Raw genomic sequence first — 27,269 nt, forward strand, 5'->3', positions numbered from 1 at the left:
TGGCCTTTAACAGCAGACACCAAAGGATATGGAGGCTGCCTGACTGAGAGCCAGTAGGTGGGAGTGAACCAGGAGAGGATGAGGTAATGCTCAAAGACAGGACAACAGGACTGTCTGTGGCATCTGTGGAACACCGGTGTGCCTACCAGCCTTCAGAGGAGAAAAAAACCACAGCCAACTAAAGCACAGAAACACAAAATGTGCAAGGGTATGTATACTCACATGTTGAAGAGTCGTAGGATCAGAAAGGACCTTAATAGGTCATCAGACCAGCCTTCTATCCATCCCCAAGAACAAGGAAGCTTTAAAAGCAATGCAGTCATCTTTTCTACTCCACGTACTTCATTTTAGGAAACTCATCTCAAAAAGATGCTAAGCACTTAACAAAGAGGTGCTGCACACCCTTTGCCACTGTCTGACCAAAGCAGGCGCCAGGAGCTCCCAGCTTTCAGGACTGGTTCCGCAGATACTGAGAAGGGTCATACAACAAGCTAAATTTATACAAAGTGCAATAAAACTACCCAAGCCATGGTCAGGTTTGTAAGTTCACTGTTATTAGTGAAGAAGAACAAATCAAAAACTCTAAGCTGGATGGAGCCTGAAGTAATTCTTCTTCCACTATTTGTGCTTTATTCCAATTTCTGCTCTCTTTTGTCCAATTCAAAAGAGTCTGTCTTGGCTGATCGTAATACACGCTTCTATTTTAAAACTTTTATTCCATTGCTTCAAGAAAACTTTTTGTTGCATTTAGAGCAACAAAAGGAGACACATCTCCATAGCAAGGATTTTTTTCACTGGAGGTAAGCATTTACTCTGGCAAAAGCTGTTCTCTCCAACTCCCAAGAAAATGGGATATGATCTTTCCATAATCACATGCATTTACCAATAAATAAGTTTGGATTAGACTGTATTAAAACATATGCACAGATTTAAAGCACTGGAGTGTCACAGATTCTTACTCCACAGCTCATGCAAGTGAAAAGAATTAAAACAAACAACAACAAAAAAAAAACCAAAACCAAAGCCTCAGCTAGGAACAGACCAAGGAGTCACCTCAAAAGAAGTTTTGAACAAGTATATCAAAGCACTAATATTAGTGAGATCCCTAAATACATTAGGTTACACTAAATTCCAGCGAAACAAAAGATTTAGCCATATCAGATACATATGTTTTGGTTTTTTTAAGTTAATATATAATTAATTCTTTGAATAATATTACCCACTTGGACCCAACATCCACACTGCTTTCATACATTTATACAGTTATATCCCATCCTTGCCTTAAGAGACTGATGTCTTAAGGTATGGCAGCAACCAAAGGCTCTACAACCCTTGTTTGTTGAATATAAAACTCCTTTCCCTTCATACAAGGGTGAAGAAAGGAAGAAAGATGTTCATAAAATTAGGCAATTCTCCCTGTGAGTTTCCTGATTCCAACCTCAAAGTACTACAGGGAGATGGCTGGAAGCTTGAGTAAAAAAACAAAATAATTTCCCTTGTTTTAAAAATGGTTTCTTTTACTGTACATTAGATGCATAGAAAGTTGCTTCCTGCTTGATGGGTTTAGGCCTGTAGCTACGTTTAGCTGTGAAAACAAGATCATTCCTTTACAGAGTGGTGAGGGGAGAGACCATCTCAGGAATATCTGGCAGCTATCGAAGAGCTCATGACACGAAGAATAAACAGCATATCCACAGACTACAACGATGCAACTCTGTCCGACTGAATACACCAATTTTAAAAAAGTGTCCACTTGTTACTCAGGATCAAGAATACAGTAGAGATTCACGGCTCAACAGTTTTTATACTGGTGGTTTAAAACAAAAATAATTGTTAGTGAGCAGCAGATTTTCAATAGCCCACTCTTCTCTCCCCCACCCCAAAGAAACACGAGTTCACCGCAATATCAGGAACTGAAACTTGAGATTACTTGGGAGAGAAGGCTTCCCTGTCACCCATGTCCATATACTTGGTGTCGGAGCGACACACGGGAGGTTTCAGAGGGTTTCGGTTGTCCAGTGTCTTGTTGTGGTTACTTCAGCAGTTTTACCAGCTGGCTCTGACAGCCTCAATGTCACTAACCAAATTCTGGGCTAAGCATATCCCAAATATCTGGAAGAGACAACAATTTATTCATTTGGAGCATCGGACAACTCTTTTCATATAGGCAAACTCCTTAAGTTATACAGAAATTTGATATGAAAACAAAAAACAGCAAGTTAGAAATCAAATTAAGTGTTGGAAGAAGGAAGAATATCGACAAATTCCTGTAACCCCAGTATTTTTGTAGTGCCACTATAAAAATAGTTCCAGGACATTGAACAGTTCTAGACTTGCTTCATGAAAGCAATTGTAAAGGCTTTTTGCTGTTCCTTTAAGGGCCATCAGAAGTAGCAGGTCTGTACAGGCTTAAAAATCTCTACCTCATCCTCATCTAACACAGAGTGTTAGTTTTGACCTGCAGACAGTTGAAAAGAAAAAAATGTATCCCCTACAGATAAAAATTAAATACTCCTTAACACAAAGAAAGCATCATGCATTTAACTCCCCCCAGTAAAACCAATTGGACATTATATTTCTAAATGCAACCAACACTGTGTTTCCAGTTCTCATACAGTTCCTCCCTCATATATTTATCTGTTGTTCTTCGTGTAACTCGTTCCAGGGAATGTGAAGTTTACCTGCAGTAATGCTATCCCAATGAATATACCGGCAACTATGGTTAGATTGTCCTGCAACCATTTCTCAAACTGAGGGACACAGCCTTTAGTGTAGATAACAATCTGCTGATCAACTTCCTGCCAAGGAGAAGAGGGAAGAAAACAGATCATTACATTCAACTATCCCATCAGTAGAATAACCTGCTCTTGGCAAGAGGGATTCAGATCCTTAAGATACCACATTTAAAAAAAAAAAAAGAAAAGAAAAAAAGCTTACTGGTTTTTGCCTTGCATCGTAGCCACACTGAGTATTAATAACATCTTCCTAGGAGAGAGAGAGACAGAAGAGAGGCAATCAGCAAAGCGTCTCCCAAACACCCTCTCTCAGCTCCCCAGAGTTGGTCCTGTGTGTAATAAGACAATCACCCTAACTTTGGTTACCATATTGCTTTTTAAAAACCCCTTCCTCTTCCATTCAGTGCAGTTATTTATTTGCAACAAACAAAAGCACATGGTCAAAAAAATACATCCAACTCTCAGGACAGCAAGCTAGGAAAACCAGCCCTCTACCTGGGTGAACTCCACGTTCCAGATGCAAGCATTCAGAAGTCAAGGAGATGGGATTAGGGAACATCTATTTTAAGTAAAAGAGCGTTCTGCCAAAAAGGTTTTGTCTGTACTGAAAAATATGCCAGGACTACTGGTAACTTTTTCAAGGTTCAGTCTGTGCAGCGTGAAGAGGTGAGAAGAGGCAGTTCTGCTGCAGAAGCTGCAAGTTCTTACCAAGGATGTCTGTAGAAATACATACAGTTCCTTGTTCCTTTCCGAAAACTAGGAAGGAAAAATAAAAGATGGGGTAATGTGTTCTCGTTGCCTGCTCTTTCTTACAGGACCTTGATACCAATGGGAAAGGAGCGGGTTTTTTCCTACTGCCTCTGCTTTAGTATTCCCACAGTACAGATAAAATAGGCTATGGCAGACTTTTCCTATTGAACAACTGCTACCCATTGGAAGCTCATGCTGCATTTACTCTGTACACAGAGTTATTTTGAGGCAATAAAATGAAGCAACTACTTTTAGTGTCAGCCACAATGGCAGCAAAATATTAAGTTACTGGCTCATATAATAACAGCGAGCAGAAGACGGAACTACTCAAGGAAGTGAGAAAATCAGCCAGTCTTAGCTAGGTGTACTGAACAACACAATTTAATCAAATAGTGGGAAGTGAGAAAGGCAGCCAGCAGAGAAATAGATTTTAAATAGCAACCATACAGAAAAAGATATCTCCTCCTAGCAGCAGTTAAAGCTCCTTTAAGTGCTTCCTCACTTTGCACAAGTACATCAACAGGTAGCATCCAGTCAGTTGCCCAAACTGGATTCGTCAATGGACCCTTAAGATTTGAACAGTTTGTATCTTTTAATGATACCAAAGCTTCTGTTCCAGGATCTAAAATATAAGTGCCATGCACCTCAAGGCTGTAAAAGTAGATAAGATTCCAGAGGGATTTTAAGCTTTCTTCTTTGTACTGAATGCCTACTTGCTTTATCATCAGTGTCTTCTGCCTTTAGCCTTGGAATTTGTTAACCCAAAGAAAGCATGAAGAAAGAAATGGAAATAAACTAACTTTTCTAGGCCTTGCCCATCCAGGAATATGGAACATTTCAACCTGCTAACCTGTAGCAAACTGAACTCTAGAAGTCCAAGTTCATTTCAAAGGAGAATTATTTTGGCTTACTTTAAAGTTACCACTTCCTGATTCAAGCTAAACTAAAAGCTAAACCAAAAATCCTGTTCAATAAAGCATCCACATAACTTTTTGCATCAGTCTAACACTGCATCCTAATTCCAGAAAGGACAAATTCGGTTTCCCACAGGATAAACAGTGTTTATCACTGCAACTGAACCAGCCACAACTTGGTTACAATTATATCCATTATGTGCATGACTTCTAATATTTTTAGAAATATTATTAATCTTTATTTTAAAGGCAATTAAGCATGTTGCTTCCCTACAACGAGTAAGAAAGAGGCATCTTTAAATTTCTGGTTGCCGCATCACCCTCTAAGATACTGCATAGCCATATAGACACAGAGAGGCAACTTGAGCATGGATTATGTATTTATAGGATTACCTTGTACTGCTGGCACTGGTTTGGTTTTATAACAACTATATATTTAAAACTGGGTTGTGATGACCTCTCTGTGTGGGTGGGCAAATAAGCAAACTGTAGGGGGAATCCTAAGCATAATGTAACGCTTGAGCCTAACCTACTTTCCATTTTGTTTTAATATTTCATTAAAACATTTTCAGTTATGTTTGTGAGAAAGATTCAAACTACTGTGAAGACATGTTCACTGCAGAGGAACCAGAATGCAGCTTGTGTGAGTGGCAGTGCCTTATCAGGAGCGTCAGGGATAGCAGCAGTAGCGCCTGGATGCTGGGACCAACAACTGCATTGCATTAGCAAGGCAGCAAGCACCTGAGGTGCCTGTTGGCAACTTGCCTGACCTTAGTGCTACAGACTCATAGATTCAAGGACTATAAGTCGACTCCAGGTGGAGAAAAAGCCACAGCTGAACTACCAGATAATACAAGCACTCACAGGCTGCTTCTTTTAAGGTATATGAAAGTCAAACGTATGCAGTGTTAGCCACAAGTTTCCATGCACACACCCATCCTTACTCCAAGCCTTTCACTGTCAGTGAACTGCTTCCCTACGCTTTTACCCTTCATTCTTGATCATGCCCATGCTAGTAATGCATGGTCCAACATTTCCTGCTCAATGATCCAGAACTACAACTATTTTAAAAGACATGAACATTTACCAAAAAGCTGTTCCCTCAAACAATTTCTGACCTTTCAAGTCTGATCTCAGGTGACTGTAGGACAAGGATTAATTTTAAAGGGAAGAAAGAGCATGTAAAGATGTCCATACCCGACCCAAGGTTCTAATGCAAACATATGTCAGTTCTTCTGGGCACTGTCATTCATTACCATACCTAGCACAAGCTGGGTCAAACTAGCTGCAGCCTCAGGACACTGCATTAATTAATGAGTAAACCTGCTTTAGGGCATCTGATCTTAGAGCTGCTGTTCTTTAAGGCAGCAAATTATATATCCTGATGATATTCAACTGAAAGCTCATGTCCTTTAACTCATTAAGGGCTTCTGCTTTTTATACTTGCTCGAAGTAATACGTATGTTCAGCCAAGCCCATCGTTCTCTTATTCTAATGAAAAGCAGCAAACAGCATACAATGAAAACTTAAGTTAGCTCAGGATTTTTGCTGACTGCAGAAAAGTCAGTGGTTAAGCTGAGCTGCAAGTACAAAAAAAAAAAATCAGGCTGGTGAGAAGGTAATAATCATTCGTGACTTCCAGGGGAAAACAAAAAAAAAAATCTTAGCATGATTTAGAATTGGAAAAGCAGACCCATCCAACCCTCTTGACTGTCACTTACCGCAGGGTCTTTAGTGCAGCAAGAGAATGGCACACCACAGCGCTCTCGACTTGCGTTGGAATCTGTGCAATTGAAGTAAATATTAAGGTTCCAGTCATCAGCTCCAAAAGCTCCACAGCACTGCCACTAGAACAAAGATTTGCAGAACAAACAAATCTCAGCATTAGTAACATGCAACACCACTGCCAGTTTCTCCTCTGGCTTTCTAAACAATATCTGTGATTCCCTCTGGTTTCATTGAAGCTAGCTTGTGTTTTGTTGGTTGGTTTGTTGTTTTTTTTTTTTTTTTAAGACCATCCCAAACCTGTAAGTTCTAAAATTGTCATGTAATTAAACTTATGTTCATACTCTGCAATGCTGCTCTCTGGAGAGAAACACATGGAGCGAGCTGATGAGGCTACGTAACAACAAAAGAGTTGCCCAGGCCTACAAGCTCAGGCCACAGGGATAGTAGAGCCAAGAGTACAATATTCTGTCCAGTTTAATGTGCCCTAGGCTCTCAACAAAACTAACCAGCTCTGAGGGCTACACTGCTATAGCTACTCCTTTTACCAGTTTGGGTTAAATCTTTGCCTGCGTGTACATCAGACAGTACGAACACATTCTTTCCTGAGCATCATACATTGCACAAATAACATCTTTACTGAAGGCAAGCAGAATCCTTCAAAAAGGAAATATGCCCAATGGCAGGCTTCATCCCTGGCAAAACACGCTGAATACACAAAGAATTGGTAAAACTTGCAGAACATATGAAGAACGGACTGAAGATCAGTGAAGCACTGATGGTTTACAGCATTTAAGGAGCTAGCCCAATAAACCCATCTATGTCAACTTAAAAATTTTTTAAAACCCCAAACAAACCACATTTTTGAAAGTGTTGGAATGGCAATTCTCTCTTTCTAGATCTAGCACAGTTCCTTCTGCACTACCTGAACGTGTTGTCTTCAAGCATTAACTCTACTAGCTGAAAAAGTAGCTTGTTCTCCAGACTCATGCCGTCCCTGATTTATCTGCTGAGATTGCTAATCCAGTTAGGAGAGCAAGTTTTATGTAGTGCTTGCAAAACTGGACTGGGGCCTTTTGGTTGCATGCAAGTGGGCCATTGCCTTCAGAATGTAACCTTTCCCCAACTGGACAAGATTCAAACCAGTGCAAGGATCCACATCCTGTAACTTGTCATTTTTCCCCCCAAGGCATATAGAAGCAAATCAAACATTGAATTAAATTACTTTAATTGCAGAATGTGCAAAATGTCCAAAAATTAGTAAACATTATTTCAACCAACACTTAACCACGTTAGCTGCACAGGGCCAAATTCAAAGAGAAGTTCATCAACACAGGCCAGAATTGAGTACTGGAGCAAGAAGGTACTGGCAAAATAACTTGTGGGCAAAAGTCAGTGCAAGACTCCTTTACACACACTGATAAATTACAGAGCTTAACCCGGACAAGCATGTGCATCTCTGGCTTCACCCTTCCCGCCAAACTGCAGGAGTAGCATCATTTAGCGACTTCCTACCAGAACTTTATAAGTTGCCCACTTCGTTAGGCTAATTGCATTAAGTCTACTTAAAAAAAAAAAAACCCAAAACACAAACCACCACAACATTGTAGTTTCAGACCGCCTAAACATCTCTGCCACTCTGCAGTGTGGTGCAGGACCTCTAACATTGCTAAAACTATACCAACATTAATCCCAAAATCAAATTAAGCTTAGAAAAGGATTATTTTCTTTAAACAGATATGACAACTCCTACAATAAAATATTTTGAACACCCCTTCCCCTCAAGAACCCTAAAATATCTTCCTACACATCTAGAACTAAACCCAGATGCTGATGGTTAACTTGTAGATTTGACACACTGTCTCTAAGTCTTTAACAATAAGCCCCCCCCAACTCTCCACCTTATTTTGCTCAGTCATACATCAACAAATAAGCCACTTTTCAAGGTGCCATGTGTTTGCAGAAGTTCTGTAAAGAGAAATACACACATATATTCAAAAGTAATTATGCTAGAATATTTGTTGTTCCTTGAAGAAACTCAAACAGACAGGAAATAACAAAGAGAGTAGGTATTTCTTTAAAGTAAGCTTTACAAAAAAATAAACATCATCCAACTTACATATTCCTGGGTGAAGTCTATGAGGTTTTGCAAATCAATGTCATCTCGATATGCTCTGATGTTGTTGTTTATAAAGAAATACAGCTGGTCCTTTATCCAATCTTTGAAAACAAATGCTAGAACACCAGCAGTGAGTTCCAGGAAGAAAATAATCCCAAGAAACACAGAAAACTATGAATAAAAACAAAAAGGTTAAAATTATTTTGCTTCATGACCAAAAACTTAATATTTCAAGGCTCAAAATTATGTCCAGTGTTAGGGCTTTACCTGTTTCAGTGCAAGGTCAAGCTATTCCAGCACACAGGAAATTTTAAGTTAAAAATACACCATTTTTAATCAGGGTTGTAGTACAGGAACCTTAATTCTATTCTAACAAACAATACAAATGCTAATAAATTCAAACTTTGGACATTTCGCTGGAATTTTCAAAGAGGTCCAAGAGAATTAACTGTAAATTTCAACAGAGATGGCTACTCACCATCTCTAAGGCCCTCTGAAAACACATATTAAATTTCTATCTAGGCACTCACTTTTTCAAAGGCATAAACAACCAATAGTGCCAGTGAAATGCTAAGTGGCTTCTTCTTGAGACACCCTCATTGGTAAAGCTGTGCCTAAGCAGCCAAAGCAAAAATTGGTAACAGCAGAAATTAATTAATGACTAAGTCGGAGTGGAATGTCTATGTCTATGGAATGAGTTACATCCACATTAAAACCAAATGAGGCTGCTATGATTAATGCAAATACAATGGATGCCAAAGGCATTACTAATGATCTGACACTTTCTCTAAGCATCTCCACTGAGTCTGCACTGTTTCAAAACACACAGGGGTCCTCATATATTGGAAGTCCATCTCTTTTGCAACTGCGCCTTTAAGTTTCATTTTAATATGTGCTGTGTGTTCAGATGCATTTTTAATTTCTCCTGCACCTGCTGTATAGGGAGCTATTTCTGGTACAGCAGATGGGTTCATTTTAGGCAAGCTAGGAGAAGGAAGAGGAGAAAAAAAGTGTCACAATAGCCGCCACTTCCCCCCCCACCACCTTTTTTTAAGCAAGGCAAGAGCAAGCTAGAACTATCCCAAGCTGCTTTATAAATGCCTCAAGAACTGTAACTCTCAGCTGCCTCCTCCCCTTATACAACACATCTGTAGGAGCCAAATACGTCACTTGAAGGCAGTTGTTTCACTGAAAGCTATTTCATGTATATACTGCCAGTTAATGGTTACGAAGACAAAACTACTACCCAGGCTCTGCCCACCTCTGGAAGCTGGGGTTGTGGAGAATCTTTAATTTTTATTATAAATCTTAAATTTATCTAAAATGGAACATGATACTGTTATCCTCATCTTCAAAGCTCACAGGAGGAGGGTTTTCAAAAACCAGAACCAAGCTACTTCTCTATAGAAGATTTGAACACAGAGATATGTTTGTAGACCAGCAGCTCCTTCCCCAACTCACAGTCCAGCCCAGAGTCCAAGACGACCACTTCTATTTTCTTAACCTCTCCTGGGCACAATCTCCCTCCTTTCAGGCCCCAGCACCGGCAGTAAATAACGAAGCCTTTTCAAATTAGGTAACCAGTACAGAACTGAGGATATCAGCAAGCAACCTCTCCTAACAGTCTTGTCTCCCCTGTGCCATGAGGGGCGCTGGCACAGCAGAAATCACCCGGGTCACATTCAGTGGTGTATCGACATTCCTCATATTTCATAGGCAGCTTGTTATGGCCTCAAAGTTCAACATGCAGATTCTTAGCAGAAACTTTATTTTCATGACAGGAAAGCAAAATGTTAGGCTATAAGCATGGAACTACTGCTTTTCACATGGATGATTCTTACTGACAAGAGTTTTGAACCTTAAAAAAATAAACGGTAAGCACCAGAGACTGAAGAGCTGTCAAGTGTTAACAGCTAAGGAAAAGCAATTTGTAGAACAGAACTCTCACATCAGATAACACCTTCCACTCCACAAAAGACATTTTAAAGTCTTCACGCCATTAAGCAGGAACAGAGACCATGACTTACACTATCTAACAGATGAATGCCACAGTTGCAAAGACTACTTACAAATTTCAGAAGAAAGGTATTTTCTCGCAAAGCTCCAATGCATCCTGCAAATCCCAAAATGAACATAACTCCTCCTACCACTAGGAAGAGCCAAACTGGATCAAAGCCTCCCAGGTCGGTGATGGAGGAGATATTGGACAGCACTCCCTGGGAAAGAAACAATGCCAAGGGATAATGAGTATGTTCAGTTTTCAGTTGTACCAATTCTGCTTGCATTTTTCTTTTGTAAAAGGTGGAAGACTACAGCAAATAGATGTTCTGTAATACAGCAAGAAAACACAATTAAGGAAATACGTGCTTTCAAAAAGAGATTAAAAAGGTGATTATGTACAATATTTCTGAATCAACATGTGGAATAAACAACAAAATCTGCTTCTAGAGTCCTCTGTGAGAAACCCACAGGGCATTTTGCTGCTTCTGCAGCTATGAGAATTAGTCTACCAGAAAGTCAGAATAGATATTTGAAAAAACCTTAATCTTATTAGCCATGCTGAGATGCATTTTAAGTATAATATACGTTGTTTATGTAAGCACACAGCTACACATTATGACAGAAAAAGCAGTCGACAGCAAGAACACCATCTTGAATTTAACATTTATGATCAGTATTTACAAGAAGTGACAGAAATTAGAAGTGAGTTCCTAGGCAGCTGAATCTTGCAACAACAAATTCTACACCAAATTCTGACAAACTATATACTTGGCCAGTTCAACTGCAGGCATCTACAACGCCAAAAACTCATAAAGTATGGCTACTGACTAATCAGTTAGCAGGAAAAATTTGAAAATAATGTTGTTTCTTAGTAGGACATAAGGCAGTTTAAGGACTTGTCTTGGGAGATGGCTCACACTAACTTAGGTTAGACCTATCATATGCTGTGTTTTAGATAGGCCAGTCAGCACAGTCTGCTTGTAGCGCATTGCCCCCCTTAGAAGCAGAGCTTGGGTTGCGACGCCAGTAATCCTGAGGAACGATTTTATTTTTCTGAACACATTTTAACCAGAGTTTGGCTGATGTTGAACAGATGGGTCATATCAAGCAGCAAGTACAAAGTTTTCCTTATTCCAGTGAGTTTGCACAGGAACAGTTACAGCTTCCTAAACCCTTTTGGCAGCAAAAAAGCCAAAATATCACTATTTTTTCATTCACTTCCCCAGTGCTGCAGGGTCAATGCAAAGCATCCTGCATCTGTCCATGTGTTTCCTCAAAGAAGCCTGAACCTAGGCTGAGTGCTTTGGATGACTGCTTTCCCTTCTAACGCCTGAATGAAGCTGTGGCTCAAAAAGCAACCTTTACCTCTACAGGTCCTTATTTGCAGAATTATTAAGTTCTTCATCCTTTTCCCTGTTCATATCCCCTTTGCTTCTTTGAAATAGTCCCAAAACAGCAATAATTTTGAAGGAAGTTATCATAACCTCATTTCCAAAAGTTGTTAGCAACATTGTTAACAGATGACTGTTCACAACTGTGAACAGACCTGTGATTTATTTCTTTATTTTTATACATACATACACACACTCATTTTGAACCACCCAGAACATACAAATAGTCACATAATCAATGTCTCTAATACAGTACTCCACACAGTCTGCAACCACTTCCATAGTTTCCCAAGCAAAACTGACATTGAGCAAGCAGTAAACAAAGACAGTATTCAAAGGTTTTTAATTTTGCAGACAATAATAGACTGGATAAAATTTACACATTAATTTCTCCAATGCACGCACCAGGGAGCCTTGGAAAGGGCCAGCACGCTAAAAGCAAAAGGAAAACCTGGCTACAACCCAGTCCTAAAGTATGAACAATAAACCAACAGCATGAATGACTTTCTCAAACCAGATTCCTCTCCCTCCTACAACAGAAGGCTATTACTTGAGAGTGATTAAAAAAATAATCACATTCCTCACTTTCCTCCTACATTACATATAGTACTAGTCTTATTGTCATTCACTAAAAAGACACAAATAGACGTAAGGCATGATATAACACAACGCTACTCAGAGCCAGTATTGCTATCAAAGGAGACCAGTTGACACATCCCTTTTTTAACTAGCTAGTGATGAGATGCTACAGGCTGAAATGAACACTTATCTGTCGTTAACACTTCAATCAACTTGTGTGAAAGTTTTCCACTATTTGTGCTTCATTACATTTGTCATAGAAAAGAAATCAAAGACAATTTTCCAGCTAAGAATGACAAGAAAATAAACAGTATAATCAAAACCTTTGAAAGCCTTGGCCATACGCAAGTCAGGAAACATGAGATCTGCCCCAAGGGAAAAAGACTGCTAAAATGAGCTCTTCACAATGTTTAAGTCCTTTCTGCGTTTCCCCTCTGTGTCTATATAGTTATCATAAAATGAAAATAAATTCTGCCTTAAAGCAAACAGTACTACTCATTTCTTTTAACATTAGCTGATTTTGGAATTAATGGACTGTAGTGCAGCACAGTGAGAAAACAGTCACTGGAGAAAGCATGTTGCCTTTGTATTATAATTATTTTACTTCAAAAAAAAAAATCCAAGAAGGATGAACAGTCATTTAAGTCTCTCTTCATAAGACAGTCTTTCTTAAAAAAAGAAACCAAACACACAACAAATCACTATGCTTAATCAAGCTATTTCCACATGAAAGTAGTAAACTCAAATGAAAGAAGAAATACAAGTGAAATTCAGCTCACATTTATGGATGGTGCTCTTAGAGAGTCTCGTCATAATACAAAGTGTTAGTGAAAAGAAATATACCACTTTGCATTTTGTCACACTCACATTAAAGTCAATGGCAATAAAATTCAGTGAATCAGTTGTAATTGTCTTTCTGATCGTGTCCTTTCCCACCTTACTTGATTTTTTAGCATTGCCTGGCTCATAGCACCTTAGCATGCTACATGTTGGCTAGCCACCTAATCTCTGGTCTCCTCCAGACTCCAAATCCTCAGGGTAGCTTGATGTGACGTGTACTGAAACAGAACAACACAAGCTTTATCTGCCATTGTTTGCTGTCCTTGGAAAGCATCTTTATGTGCATCTTTTGCTAGTCCACATATGGCAATCATAAGCCTAGTTTGGATAAACCCCAAATAATACATTCTGACAGTGCAGAGCACATACTGTGTAATTCTCGTTTGTACTCTGTGTGCTCTCTGTGTATGAATCTCAAGTAATCAGTATTCTGGAGAGACATCTCACAACAGACAATCTTCAGAAAGGCTTTGGCAATAAAACAATAGTGAGCAGCAGACAATGGTCTGTGCGTACAGCTAGAGATGCACAGAGGCAGTCTGACAGAAGATAGCTGCTTACTGCTGAAATACATTTTTTCCAGTCTTTTTTTCTGGACACTTACAAGTAAGCTCTCTGAAGAGACAGCAGTGCAATACTTTAAAGAAAATAATATTTTGCTTCAAGAAGCAGGGCAATGACCAAGAAATATTATCTCACTTTATACTGTTAAAAAGAATTAAACGTACAGTCCTAGAGACACACACTTTTCCTATCCACCGCAAGTTTCTACAATGCCTGCTACCACAGTATTCAGTATTTTTCGGCTGTAATGGCTTCTGCTGGGGAAGTTTGTCAGATACGTACAAACGCCTGGTAGTGACCAATTTTGTCTTCATCCCATCTTTATCCAAAAGCAGAAGGGAACATTTCCAGAGGTGCTTGAGCAGAGTATCAGGAAACTCCTATTCTAACACTGCATCCTCCAGTGACACACCCCAAATCCTCAGGCTGACCAGTCACAGAATATACAGTGACTGTCGACTGTTCTCTCACATCAACGCAAGACCTAAACAAACCACCTGTAAATCCTTTAAAAGTCAGACTTTCTACAAATGCAAAGTATTTTTCTCAGCAAGAGAAAACCTTTACTGTTAAAACCTCCGCTCCAACCTTTACTGTTAAATAGTTACAAGTACTATTGATGCTTCAGCATCTGAAAGGATTTTTTTTTCTCTAAAACCCACATTTTCATTTTGTGAGTATGGTTATTTTTCTGAGGTACACACACCTCTCTTTCTTGGTAGTTTAGGCATGTGCATAATCTTTATTTGGCAGTAAACACTTTGTTTTGCAAAGCTACATACTCTAATACTTTTCTTCTCATGATGGCGTTCATCCCGGGCTCTGCTGCAGTCCCACAAGGAGAGCCAGCAGGACATGTTCCCTGGCTGATCTCCAGCTCATCTGTTTGCTCTGTTCCCCCACCCCCAATCGCCTGCTGTACAGTACAGTGCCTGGGTTATTATTTAACCTTTTAATCTACCAGAAGTCAAAATTTGTTTGGGGTAGTGAAGCAACCAAAGCATCATCCATAATTGAACTAAAACCAATAATGGTGAAGTTATGAAAAAACTTCCTTTACTTTTGAAATGTGCTTCACTTCCATCACTAGGATACAATGATGTAGGCATGGAACAGGAAAGACTGACCTCATATTCCTACCCCACCCCAAATTCAGGAGAGCACACAGACTAGATTACTGACAAATGAAGGTGTGCCCTTATAACATAACTCGTACTCCAACCACTAGCAGGCATTCAGTCCATGAGATCACACTGGAACTAGGCTGAAGAAAACTCAAACATTTCAAAACCTATTGGTCCACACTACTTGCATTTAGCAGACATGGTCTTTTCGTGATGGACCCAGAAAGTTACTTTAATTTCCCCAGAAGGTATAGATGCCAACACAGACACCTTGGTTGGAGCAGTGCCCCACTGCTGGCACACTTAGACCATCTGATTGTGTTCCTGGTTCCTAATCAGGCCAAATAAAAGGGAGTCACAACCGTATTAACAAACTAGTGAGATTACCAGGCCATCTGTGGTTGTGGTTAGTGTAGAGAATCCACTGCTACATTCAGGTCTCAGAAATGTTCCCAGAAGTTTGCCAGACCATTGCTTCTCCCTCAAACAACTGATTTCACAGGCACAGTAGCATACTGCAGGGCAAGAGAGAATGGCTCCAAGTGGAAACACTCTAGGCAGCAGCAACTTTGAAAAGCCCACCCAGTAATGAAAGTTAAAGGCATCTTGAATCGGAGGCAACTTAGGAGAATCATCATCCTAGAGAACAAAGAAGTGATACACCGTGAATGTACATGGAATTTGGCCCATGGGAGTGTATGTAAAAGAATTGGACTCAACAGTCCTCATGACATGAAACATCCCAGCAGGCCATTAAAAAGTCAGAAGAAGAAACAAACAAGAGTAGGATGGGAGAAATCAGCTTTTTTTTTTACATTTCCTCCAAGATGGGGAAAAAAAACCTTCCCTACTTCAGAATCCCATTAGTGGAGGGGACAAAAGGAGCAGATGGTCTGCAAAAGATTCAGCAATACAAGATCTTCTGAAACATTTCTACTTTGCAAACAGAGGATTAGCCTTTCCACAAGCTTGTCTGCAGTACTAAGAATCACTGGCAAGCAGGAAGACATGGGGCTGATGGGAAATAAAAGTATTTCCAAATGCACAATTTTAAAATGGAAAATTGTCTCTCTACTTTGTTAATTATAAAATCCATGCAGTTTCTCCATGCTGTGCATCTGAGTGAGCATGGGGAACAGAACAATAGTCACTGAAACATGCCAAATTAATTCCACTCCAGAATTCTGTCTCCACATGCAAGAAACTAGGTGGGGGGTGTTTACAAGTCTTTTTCTTTGTTTTTTGTTGGGTTTGCATTTCCCACAGCAAACAGCAATAGTAGCAGAACTTTATTTTTGAAGTGTCTAGTGAAGGAGAAGAACTAGTCTAGCTTTTTTGTCATGACAAAGCAGAGTTCAATAGGTGAATACCTGGCATAAATACATGCAAGATACAGATTTTTTACATTTTTCAGGATTAATGGTTACAAGGTGTTGGAACTCTGGTAAAATTATTTAAGAGCGTATTTAGACAATGCATCTTTACATACTCAAATTCAAATTAAATGTAAGAGCAAATATTAGTATCCCTCTCGCTTCTCCCTGGTCCTGTAAAAATGCTTCAGCCCACAAGGACCCACAGGATACGTGCACTGTTTCCTTGTTGGCAATTGTTTTAAAAGAACTCTGTGATAGATACATATGCACAACAATTATGGAGTGACTAGTGTATGATTCCCTCTTTATGTCTGCCACTCGCTGGGACACTAAAGGAAGTGAGAATTTACTCCTGAAAACTGTCATTTTCATTTCAGGGCAAAGAGACAGACTTGGTCTGACAAATTTCTGTTTCTATGTAGGGATTTTAGCCTGTCCCAGAACACCAAAGCAGGCCTAAATCACCTTATATCAACATGTAAAAGTCTAGCTTAAAACTTGAGATCCAGATTTAGAGCTACTGCTCACTAAGAATACTAGGCTGGAACACAGAGGTACCATACAGGTACTAAAAACCACGCACAGCTTGACTTCTGCGCTGCAATGTCTTCTAGTTAACACTGATCTAACAAGAAAAGCCTAGAAACCAAACTTATGCACATACTCAACCTCTTCCACTTCTCTCTCTTCATTTCAGTCAACCTTATACATGAACTAAGTCTATCAACAAATTTTGCAAGGATCTGCAAATTTTTCTGCTCCACTTCAGTATCCCTACATTTGCTACCTCCAACTTAAAGAATACCCCCAAACCACCCTGCTTTCCTTCTAAAAACTCCCTCTCCGTGGACAGTCGTATAAGGTCTCAGAAGATGTAACAGCAATTCATCACTTAGTCTCACTACTCTTGAATACAAATCTGCAGGCAGTGAGACAACCAAGAAGCTTATTTTTCCAAATACCTACTGGCATCATACCATGAACACTCCCAAGGAGCCTTAAGACCCCATTATCTAATATATACAACCAAGGAGGGAAATAGACATTTTGTACAAGTCTACTTTATTTTTATAAAGTCAATGAAGAAATTTCTTGAAGTGGTTAAAAAAAAAGCAGGTGAAATATAAACATTTTTCCCCTGCTGCTGAGCAAGGTTAGCGTAAGTGTTGGGGAACGAGAAGATGCTGAATTAGGATTTGACTTCTGGGACATGAAGCTTTTCCCTTAAGAGACCGGAAGAAGAAGGCTTTGCCCTTAAGCAAAATGGAAGAGGAGGTGATGGAGGACCTGACACAGCCTGAAGGAGAACTGACTGGAATGTAAACAATGGAAAGATCCAGATGTAAACAAGGGAACAAGTTCCCTAGAAAACAGTGTGTTTTTAGTTAATAGCCAAATAAAAGGTTTTGTAGATGACGTATTCACATTAGTAAAAGACTATAAAAGTAGTTGGAAAAGAGCAATAAAGCGATTCTTCCTCACCACCTACCGGAGTTCACTCTTTGATCCCACTGCTACACGTAAGTTGCTTGGGCTTAGTACAGACTCTTTGTAGGTTAACAATGTTCGTGCCACGGTTGGCGGGGGTGTGTGGGGGGTGGAAATCAGCTGCCCTGGATGAATTGTTTTCATGGTACAAGCCCAAGTCTAGCATGCCTGAAAACACTGCGAGACTGTGAGCTATATAGTGCATCCATGTATAGATAGCTTTATTCATCCTCTGAGTTTATTGCCCCCACCCCACCCCACAGCTCTCTTTCAGGTTCATGACTCAGAATGCTAATTGCCCAGTTTTTGTTTAGGGCTGGCTGACTGGCTGTCAGGCCAATTCTATTGCCTATTTGACAAATGAGCTCTCTTGCCTCCCTGCAAACCCTGTAAGGAAGGTCATGAGACTGTATAGTGAGCTTTTTTTCTTCTTTACAACAAAGTTTAAAGGAGAGAATTCAAGCCAACTTAGAAAGAAAGAGAAACTAGCCACTATACCCACAAATCTACCCCAAACTGTTTTTAGCTGGCAGCAAACAAGACTCCTGTAAAAAACAGATTACTTCTTTCCATCCTGCATTTTTAATGTTGCCAGGTACACTATCTTTTTAAAAGCAGCACAAGTATATACAAGTTGATGGCTGGGCTATAAATCAAAATAGCTAGATATAAAGCCACACAATTCAAGACAGAAGTAAATTGAAATCCTCCCTACCACCAAATCAGTCTACAGTAGAGGAGTCCTTCTGAAGAGCCAATCCTGAAAAAAAAAACACTTACAAAATTTATGTTTACACATTATGCAATAGCAGTACCAAGTTCAGCTTTGATAAAGACAGTTCATTGGGACAGCAGCAGTCTTCATAGAATGACTGAGGTTGGAAGGGACCTCTGGAAGTCTTCTGGTCACCTAGACCTGGCTGCCTCAGATCACATTGAGACTGCTTTCAAATATCTCCAAAGAGGGAGACTCTACATCATCTCTGGGCAAACCATGGCAATGTTCAGTCACCCTCACAGTAAAACAGTGTTTCCTGACGTTCAGAGGGAAGTTCACAGAATCATAGAATGGTTTGGGCTGGAATGGACCTTAAAGATCTTCTAGTTCTACACCCGTTCCATGGGCAGGGACACCTCCCACCAGCCCAGGCTGCTCAAAGCCTCATCCAGCCTGGCCTTGAACACCTCCAGGGATGGGGCATCCACAGCTTCTCTGGGCAACCTGTTCCAGTGCCTCACCACCCTCACTGTAAAAAACTTCCTCCTAATATCTAATATAAGTTTACCATCTTTCATCTTAAAGCCGTTACCCCTTGTGGTAGCACTTTGCCAGACTCTCCATTATGTCAGTGTCTCTCCTATACTGGGGAGCCCACAACTGGCCCAGGTGTGGCCTCACTGGAGCTGAGTAGCTCAACCTGCTAGCCACACTCCTAATACAGCCCAGGACACTGCTAGCCTTCTTTGACACAGGGGCACACTGATGGCTTATATTCAACTTGGTGCATATCAGGACCTCCAGGTCCTTCTCCGCAAAGCTGCTTTGCTGTCTTAAAGTGCACCATTACACGAGCCCACAATGCCTAAGGGATATCCCGGCTAGCCTTGGGCAAGAAGCAGTCTAGAAAGAGAAACGCTTCTCAGTTAGGTTACTGATCTCTCAAGTTTTGGGCTTCACCTACTTGGCCTTTGCCTCCAACTCCCCAGATGCAGCAAGAGCAACTCTGTCTGGGATGTAACTGATCTGCCCCACACTAAGGTAGTTGCATGGAGCCTATGAGTATCTGGAACTTGATCTTGCTGACTGCAGCTTCTGGCCATTGCCTGTCCTCTAGAGAGCTGAGTGATAGAAAGGTCTCAAATGGGCTTGACACAAGTCCATTTTTAAAAATCAAGTCCATCTGTGCTTAAGAGCTCTGCAGTTCAGCTATACCTGTACTACATTTTGGTTCATACAACCGTGAACTAGTCAGAGAAGCTGGGGAGAGATACAAGTAAAGACCCATGCTTTAAAACAAGAAACAGTATTTGGTTTATTAATATCTATAGAAAAATCTACTACATATGGAGCCTCAACTAATTCATATTAAACAGCTCTAGGTGGTTTTATTTGCTTGTCTTATAAACAACACAGCATTTTCTCCCACTTTCAGGATATGATTAAAAATGGTTTAAGATGATTTGGTAACTGATGTCCAAGTCTCAAGCAAAAACATGAGCTTTGGCTTCTGGCTATTAGCAATTATGAACTGAATGCATTTTTCCTGGGGGGGGGGGGCTTTCTAATATAGAAAATATGTAAAACCTAACAAACCATTATTCTGCCAGAACACCCTCAAGCTGTAGGACTGGTATATTTTAGACTTCAAACACTAGGCTATAGCTGTTTTCCCTTTACCTGCTCATTCATTCTAAAGACAAATAATTTGTGTTAACTCATTAAATCATTCAAAAATGTTAAAATCTCTTCTAGAAAGCCATTCCAAAATAAAGTTCTTCTCTGGACCTTAGACATAGGTACAACGTCTGCGAGTATGCTTGGGGTATTAAAAACCACCATGTTTTTACATCTTTGCTGAATGAAAAAGATCACAGCACCTTTTTTCCAAGCCTATTCAAGCCATCCAACACGAGCATCATACAGTATGTAAACAGACAGATATACGGGTGTATATAGTGTGAGTTAATATCCCATCCAAGGCACATGCACACATCAATCAGAATTAGTTAACAGTTCTGAACTGGCAAAATTTGTCCTAAATTTCTAAGTGACAAAACTCCAATGCTTCCAATGTGTTATTTGTTCTGCTACAAGTGCTAGTTATTATGCCTTAAGTGAACATCAATTTGTAACTCCGTGTTTTCCATTACAAGAAGAAAAAACACATTATGTAACTGAATATCATAGTACCATTGTTATCAGCCAGGTTTTATTATTTTCAATCTTTTAAACAAAGAAGAAAAGGAAACTCTGGCTTTAATTTTAGCTGTTGTTCTTTTAGTGAGCCAAACTCTTCATCCAGTAACCCAACACATACTGACTTGTTTGGTATATTATGTCTTGATACTTTATCTTCCTCCCAACTTCTGCAACAAGTCAGCTAAAGCTTACGCTCTAGTTCACAAATGTTCTCTTTCCCGGCCCCCCTTTCTTCCCATTTCCAAGTTGATTTTACAGTCTTGCAACAGAGAGTGTTCCAGTGGACAGTCTTATTTGTACATGAAAAAACAATTATTCTGTCTCAGGCTTGCTTGGTTTTCAGGGTGCATTTTGGTTTTGTTTTGGTTTTTGTCTTTTTGTTTTAAGAGCAACAGCAATTAGCATGCTATGTTAAGGCAAAGCCAAGGAGGCTTATTTTCAGGAAGCTGCCCTCTGAGACATGTAGGCTCCCTCTCCATTCCTGGGTACACATGCAGCAGCGACACACTGCCCATACTGCCTTCAGTAGAGTGTTCTAGTATCCAAGCTGCAGTCTGAGCGTGCATGGAATGAAACAGTCATTTTACGTGCAAGTGTCAGCCATGACTTCTTGCCAAGGCATTCTCGGGAAAGATGCCGAGGATCTTCCTATAGGTGAGTCAAGCCATGGTTTTATTTGACAAAGAAGCTTGATTTTTTTTTTCCAGTAGAAACTGTGTGTGGATACATAATACGTGCAACATATTACTATTCCAATATTACATCAGAAAAAGAAAGAGGAAAAACATGGGAGTGTGGTGCTATATTCAACTTACCTTCTCATTCCATGCCCACAGTCCAATCCCAAGAAATGCTATGCCAAGGAACTAAAGGGGAAAAAAAAATATATCAGAGTAGGAACTATAAATTTATGGATTTTTTTTTTTAAACATACATATTGACTCATCCTCTCTGTTGGATAATCAATTTTATCAAGACTGTGGGAGCTTACTGGGAGTTTTTAAGTATGTAACTGGAAGAATTTAAAACTTGCACAGCACATTCACAGATGTTCCACACAGAAATACTAGGTGCAATAAATGTCACCTTCTCAGCATCAAGCAAGTAAGGTTCTTTTTGAGTTTATCAGACTCAAAGCAAACTACACAGTCAAGCATTACATTATTTTACTGTTGTATTACCACCACCTGCACAAAACAACTGTCCTTGCAGCTCTCTACGAGTGAGAGAAAGTGATTAAAAGAAAGTCTTAAATACACATGTACCATTAGTTTTAGCAATGTTGTCCACATAAACATAGAAAGCTGTTTAAGCAGAATATAACCCATGATTTCTGGGGGAAAAAAAAAAATATAAAAATAATACTGGTCTAAAAGAGTAAGAATTTTTAAAAACCCTGAAGCCAACATTTTATAACCCGATATTGAATGCTTCCATATTTTGTAAAGGAAGGTACAGTCCCTTTCTCCTCCAAGGGACTCAAAAGCATCAAGATCAAAAGACAGTGTCTCTCCCCCACGATAGAAAAGGGAACAGCACCTACAATTTTGTTATATCCCTGTATTCTCCATTCCACTGAATAACTGAGGGTGCATCGTTTCCCTCCAAATACTACAGGGTTTCCATACAAAACCCACGCTAACGATCAGTGAAAAAAGCAGAACAGACAGAAGCAGCACTGTCTCCCAACGTCACTGCTGCATATTTGGCATGGTACAGTACCAGTCATGCAGAATGTTTAAAAAATATATAGTAGGTGTCCAAGCACATCTCTAAATGTGCATCTGTCCAACTTCCATCTCTGATTTTTAAAACCTAAGTGCTAAAAAGAAAAATACATTCACTCTAGAATCAGGGCATGTAACAGAACATTGCTCAAACATCAAACTCTGGTTTGCTTTGTGGTTTCTCCACACCGCAGTGTAGAGCTTTATTTTGGCACATAGTACACTTTCTCTTACAATTTGTGTAAACTTAAGTATCCCAATGATTTTTCTTTTGCAAAACAGGACATAAGTGTTTTTCTGTTGAGAAGTGGGAGGAGGCAGGAATATAAAAAGCTTTCCCAGAAGTGATTTCAACAGCTTCAAAGCAAGATTCCTTTTCCTTTTACACACTTTCTAAGTGGCAATTTCAGCTTTACACTACAAGAATGTCTGTAAAGGATAACTGAATCTCCAGTTGAATATGCTCACTGCAATACCCTGAAGTTCCCTAACACACCTTGCATCTCCATGACTTTCTCCTCCAAGTGTACTTTGCCAGCTGACCAAAGGACCAGGCATACTGTACCTAGCCAGCTCATCCAGAAGCCCACATATACTAACAGGGAATGAAACTCTCCTTTTTGATCTGAAGACTCATGACTGTAAATTTAAACCATGCTACAAGTCAGTATTCCTCAAAGGGAACTGTCACAGGCTTGGCTGTATTTAATACAAGATAAATGGAAATTTTTCCTAGATGGAGAAACAGAACTGCTGGTCAAGAAAGTCTGTTTTTCAGCAGCCTTAGTTGTCTATAAAGTACAAGAGATGGATTTGAGAACGTCAGCACAGCCTCCTGTGATACACTACGTGAGCCAAAAAGGTCATTTTACCTGTACTGAGACTGCTTTTTCTATGGTCATAAAGCTTGCCAGAAGAGCGTGTGTAATCCTCCTGATTGCAGTGATTGTTCAAAACTTGAGATAAAGCTGCACAAGTTTCCAAATCACCTTCAGACAAATACAGTTAAGCTCTTTTTTGCAGTCACAGGCTCACTTCTTTCTTACACAGCCAAAGCCGCCAAGGTTGAAAGAAGAGAAGTGAGGGGGGAAAAGCTATATTATAATAAAAAAATCAATAAGCTGCATTTGGAAGTGGCAAATCGTTATTCGTAGAGAGGTACAAAACATTATGTTTTGTGAATAGCTTAATATGGTTTTGAACAAAATAAGTGTGGAAAACTAGAATGAAAGAATTTGATCAGGGCATGCGAATGTAACTTCGCAGCCATACACATCAGCTGCAAGTCTGTCTCAGATCCACTAGCTTTGATAAATTTAATCTGGTCAAGTGTCCTGATCCTTCACCAGAAGTTGAGACTTAAGGGTAAGATTACCTCATGGGTTGCAAAAGGTGACTTACAGTACACTACATGGGTCTCAGGTGAGGCCGAGTTAAGCAGAACCTAAGCAGAAGCATCTAAAAAACTGAGATCGACAAGCTTCTGGCAAGCCAGTCAAGAAAAACCAGGAAATTGAGTTCTCAGAGTTCTAATGAGGATCAAAGAATTACATGCTGGTCTCCATATCCCATAACAGAAATCTCTGTCCAGTTGCCTTTTGAGCAGCTGATGAAATGGGAACAATGGGCAAGATCTATTAGGAGAAAAAGGTTCAGGATGGAAGCACGAACTCTTTATCACAGGATGCTGTGGAAATCAAAAGCTTAACGGCATTCAGAAGAAAAGATTACCTAAATAAATGTACGATCCACAGCTACTGAAAAGTGATTTTGATACAGCTTCTGGCTGAGTTTTTACACTGTTGCTCATTGAGAGATTATAATCAGGAAAAATCACTGTATGCATGCTTTGTTACTTAAATGCCTCTTTCCTTGAACAAACTCCACTTGCATTACTTGAGACAAAATACTGAGCTAGGCAGACCCTGACCCAACCCTCTACAATCATGCCCTAGAAAGGCCCCCCCTTGCACGAACACAGCCTTCTATGGGGATGAAGCACACAGGAATGTTCTCAGTAATCCCCACTGGCAGAAGACAGATGCACATGAGGAGACTTACACCTCTCACCAGGATTAACTTTGGATTTTCTTGACAATTACAAAACAACTCCTGCATTGCCAAAAAAAAAAAAAGTTTATAAAGTGCTTAGCAAAAATCCCCCTGTATTTTTGCTGTTACAACCAGAAATAAAACAGGTTGCACATCCTGCTTATCTTGCAGCCCTTCTGCACATGTCTTCAAGACAGTCTTGTTCTGCTCGCTTGTAACCAGAAAGAAAAACTCTTCACATCTGAAGCACATGGGGAGAGGGTAAGACGGCATACACAACATCTCAGTTAAGTCTGGAAAATTTCATTCACATCCACTAAATTAATTTCAATAAGTAATAAAAAGGTGGAAGTTTGCCTCATTATCTACAAAACACTCTACAGAGAAAAACAGTCTCAATTCTCCACAGTATCTAAGAAGACTATAAATGGTCACCGGATCTGGGACAGAGCTTGTAAAATCTTGATACTTTTTTTTTTAAACAAGAATTTGCAGGAGAATATTAAAACATTCCTCTGGAGTATTGCAGCCTTACAAAAAAAGCTTGCATAGTAGTACTTTCTCAGTCATAGGCCTTCTATTCACAAACATCAAACAAATGTGTTCAGATTTCTCTTCTATACAGATTATATATATTTAAGAGTAGAATGCGCAGAAGTACTTGTACTATTACCCTACTTGCAAAGTTCACATGCAGTTTTCAGAAGTGGATTGATAAGTGTTGCCAGCTGCACATATCTTCCAGTCTCGCCTGCACAGAGGAAATGATTCTTTGTTGCTAGGGATACAGCATCATACAGCACAGCATTTCAGTGAAAGGGTGCTGCTGTAAATACTAATGCAAATACTAGAAAAAGCGTGGGAGTGAGAGGAGCTTAGACTGATCAGATGTTACTTCACATACTGAATTTTTCATTTCAGCTGACATTCTTAAATAAGTTGTCACCAGTCTTCAACCAGAAGTATGACAGCCATGGGCCAAGCAGTAGAAAGTTGGTTAACGTGGGACATGCATAAACCAGTGTCTGTCCATGTGTGGACACATTAGACTTGTGTGAGAAGGAATTATAGCACAGCCACCTAATTTCACCTTCACCGCAACAATATGAAAGCACTAGCAGCAGCATATCAAAACTGCCAGAGATCAGAACACAGCTTCCTCTCAAGAGCTTTTTATAACTTTTTGAGCCCTGTATTTAGGTAGTGTGAAAACCTCCCACCCAACCTTGCTTTGAGCTGCCATGAGAACTCTGTGCACCATGTTAGCAGGGAGAGCATCAGGATTCCTGGGGGCATTTCAATGTTTCTTCTGTGGCAATATGCTGTAGATTATTCACAGAGCAAGATTTCCTTCTGTGTGATTCAAGCCAGCACAGCACGGGAATGCAAGGTACAGTATTTTACTGACAAGCATAGCAGTGATTGGGACAACATGAAGTGTAATATTTCACATCCTGAAATACAATCAGGAAAACACAGGACTTCTGAGCTTTGTGTGTATATATAAAGCAGTACTGACAAGTTCTTAACTGACTCGAAAACCCCAGATGAACAATTTTTCCCTAAGCACTTCCTCTGCTGTGCTCTGTGCTCACTTAGAGATATTTCAGAATCAGAGTACTCACTCCTTTCCTTAAAGTATTTTATACCAAATCAGTCTTTTTGCTTTTCAAGCCAGGGCAAAAGGGAGCTTAATGTCCGTGTCAGAGCACAAAGGATTTTGTTGTTGGTTTTGTTGTTTAAGCAGCCTTGACAGAGAAAGGGCACCAGAACAGGATTCACAGTTTTCTTCTTCCCTTCATGTCACTGATGTCTACTCTGCTTTAAATATGTCAATTAGCATTCTTTCAAACAAAACAAATAGGACATCTTCTCAACCCTCCAGCTTTTGCCTGGACCAGTATCACAGGGAAACAAGGTACCAGAAGTCTGCCCTGTTCCTTCTTCCATTCACCCCAGTTCCGATAACATTCCCATTCTTAACACAAACTGTTACAGCATTTAATTTTCATACGTGGTGACCATGGGAAAGGCAAACTGCTCAAAGCATACATACACATTTACATGTTTGTGCTAATGCTTACAAAGAATGCATTCTCCCTAAAGCCCATTTCTCGTTTGCCTTGAGACATTACCAGCAGGAAAACTCCACATACTAGAGGCAGCGAATGAAGATGCTGCGTAGGTGACTAACTACCATTCTGGTTCACAGCAATGTTCAGATATAGGCTAAAAGACGTCAAATCTATTTCCATTTTATGTGTAGCTTTTAAAAAACATTGAACTCTATTTCAGATATCTCAGTAATACTTTTTCTCCTCTCAATACAAAACACACACGTGGAAGAAAAAAGATCTCAGTTTCCACAGATTTTGCTCAGCCAAATCAGACACGACTGATTTCACAAAACCACCCAAAGCAGAAAAACAGACCTGAGAACACAATGAGAAAAGCTATCTGCTCCACCTTGCACGACTCTTAGCATGATGCTTTCTAATGAAAAATTAAGCACATATGATCCCAATTTTCAAAGCAAGGTACTGTGTCTGTTAATATATCTTTCATTATCACCAGTATGGGGCTTTCCATTTTCTCTGGCAAATAAGCAAGATGTATATACTCCCCCCCACGCCCCCACCAAATGCACAGTCAGTTGCCATTATTTTCTTATTGCCTTCTCCAGTTCTTTAATTGCAAAAGCAAGACATCTGCTTTCTGTTACTGTTGCTCTATGTATTTATTTTATTGCTTTCTGATGGTGCAATTGTAAGTACTGCCAATCAGCTTGGAGCAAGAGTCCCTAAAGACTGAAGTCCCTCTCCTCTTGTCCACAGAAATTTATATACTGGAAAACAGAAAGAGGATGAATTAGACTCTATTGCCCCTGCTCCAAGTTTTGAACAACAGCTCCCCTTAAGCCTAGATAAAATAAATTTAACTCTTTCCAAGCTCACAATGAGACTC

The 27,269-nt window shown here is 39.8% G+C and overlaps 1 protein-coding gene across 1 annotated transcript; it reads right to left on the bottom strand.

Annotated features, from left to right (window-relative positions):
- Positions 1-1,817: 1,817 nt before the first annotated feature.
- TSPAN5 (tetraspanin 5) lies at positions 1,818-21,392 on the bottom strand (the record flags this gene model as incomplete). The annotated part of the gene is made up of 7 exons (XM_010074257.1): positions 1,818-2,112; positions 2,682-2,798; positions 2,938-2,985; positions 6,121-6,246; positions 8,244-8,414; positions 10,313-10,459; positions 21,342-21,392. Coding segments are annotated over 7 exons (726 nt in total), but the record flags the coding sequence as incomplete, so codon positions are not given.
- Between the last annotated feature and the right edge of the window lie 5,877 nt (positions 21,393-27,269).

The sequence above is a fragment of the Pterocles gutturalis genome, unplaced genomic scaffold, assembly GCF_000699245.1.
Source record: "Pterocles gutturalis isolate BGI_N339 unplaced genomic scaffold, ASM69924v1 scaffold12667, whole genome shotgun sequence".
NCBI lineage: Eukaryota > Metazoa > Chordata > Aves > Pterocliformes > Pteroclidae > Pterocles > Pterocles gutturalis.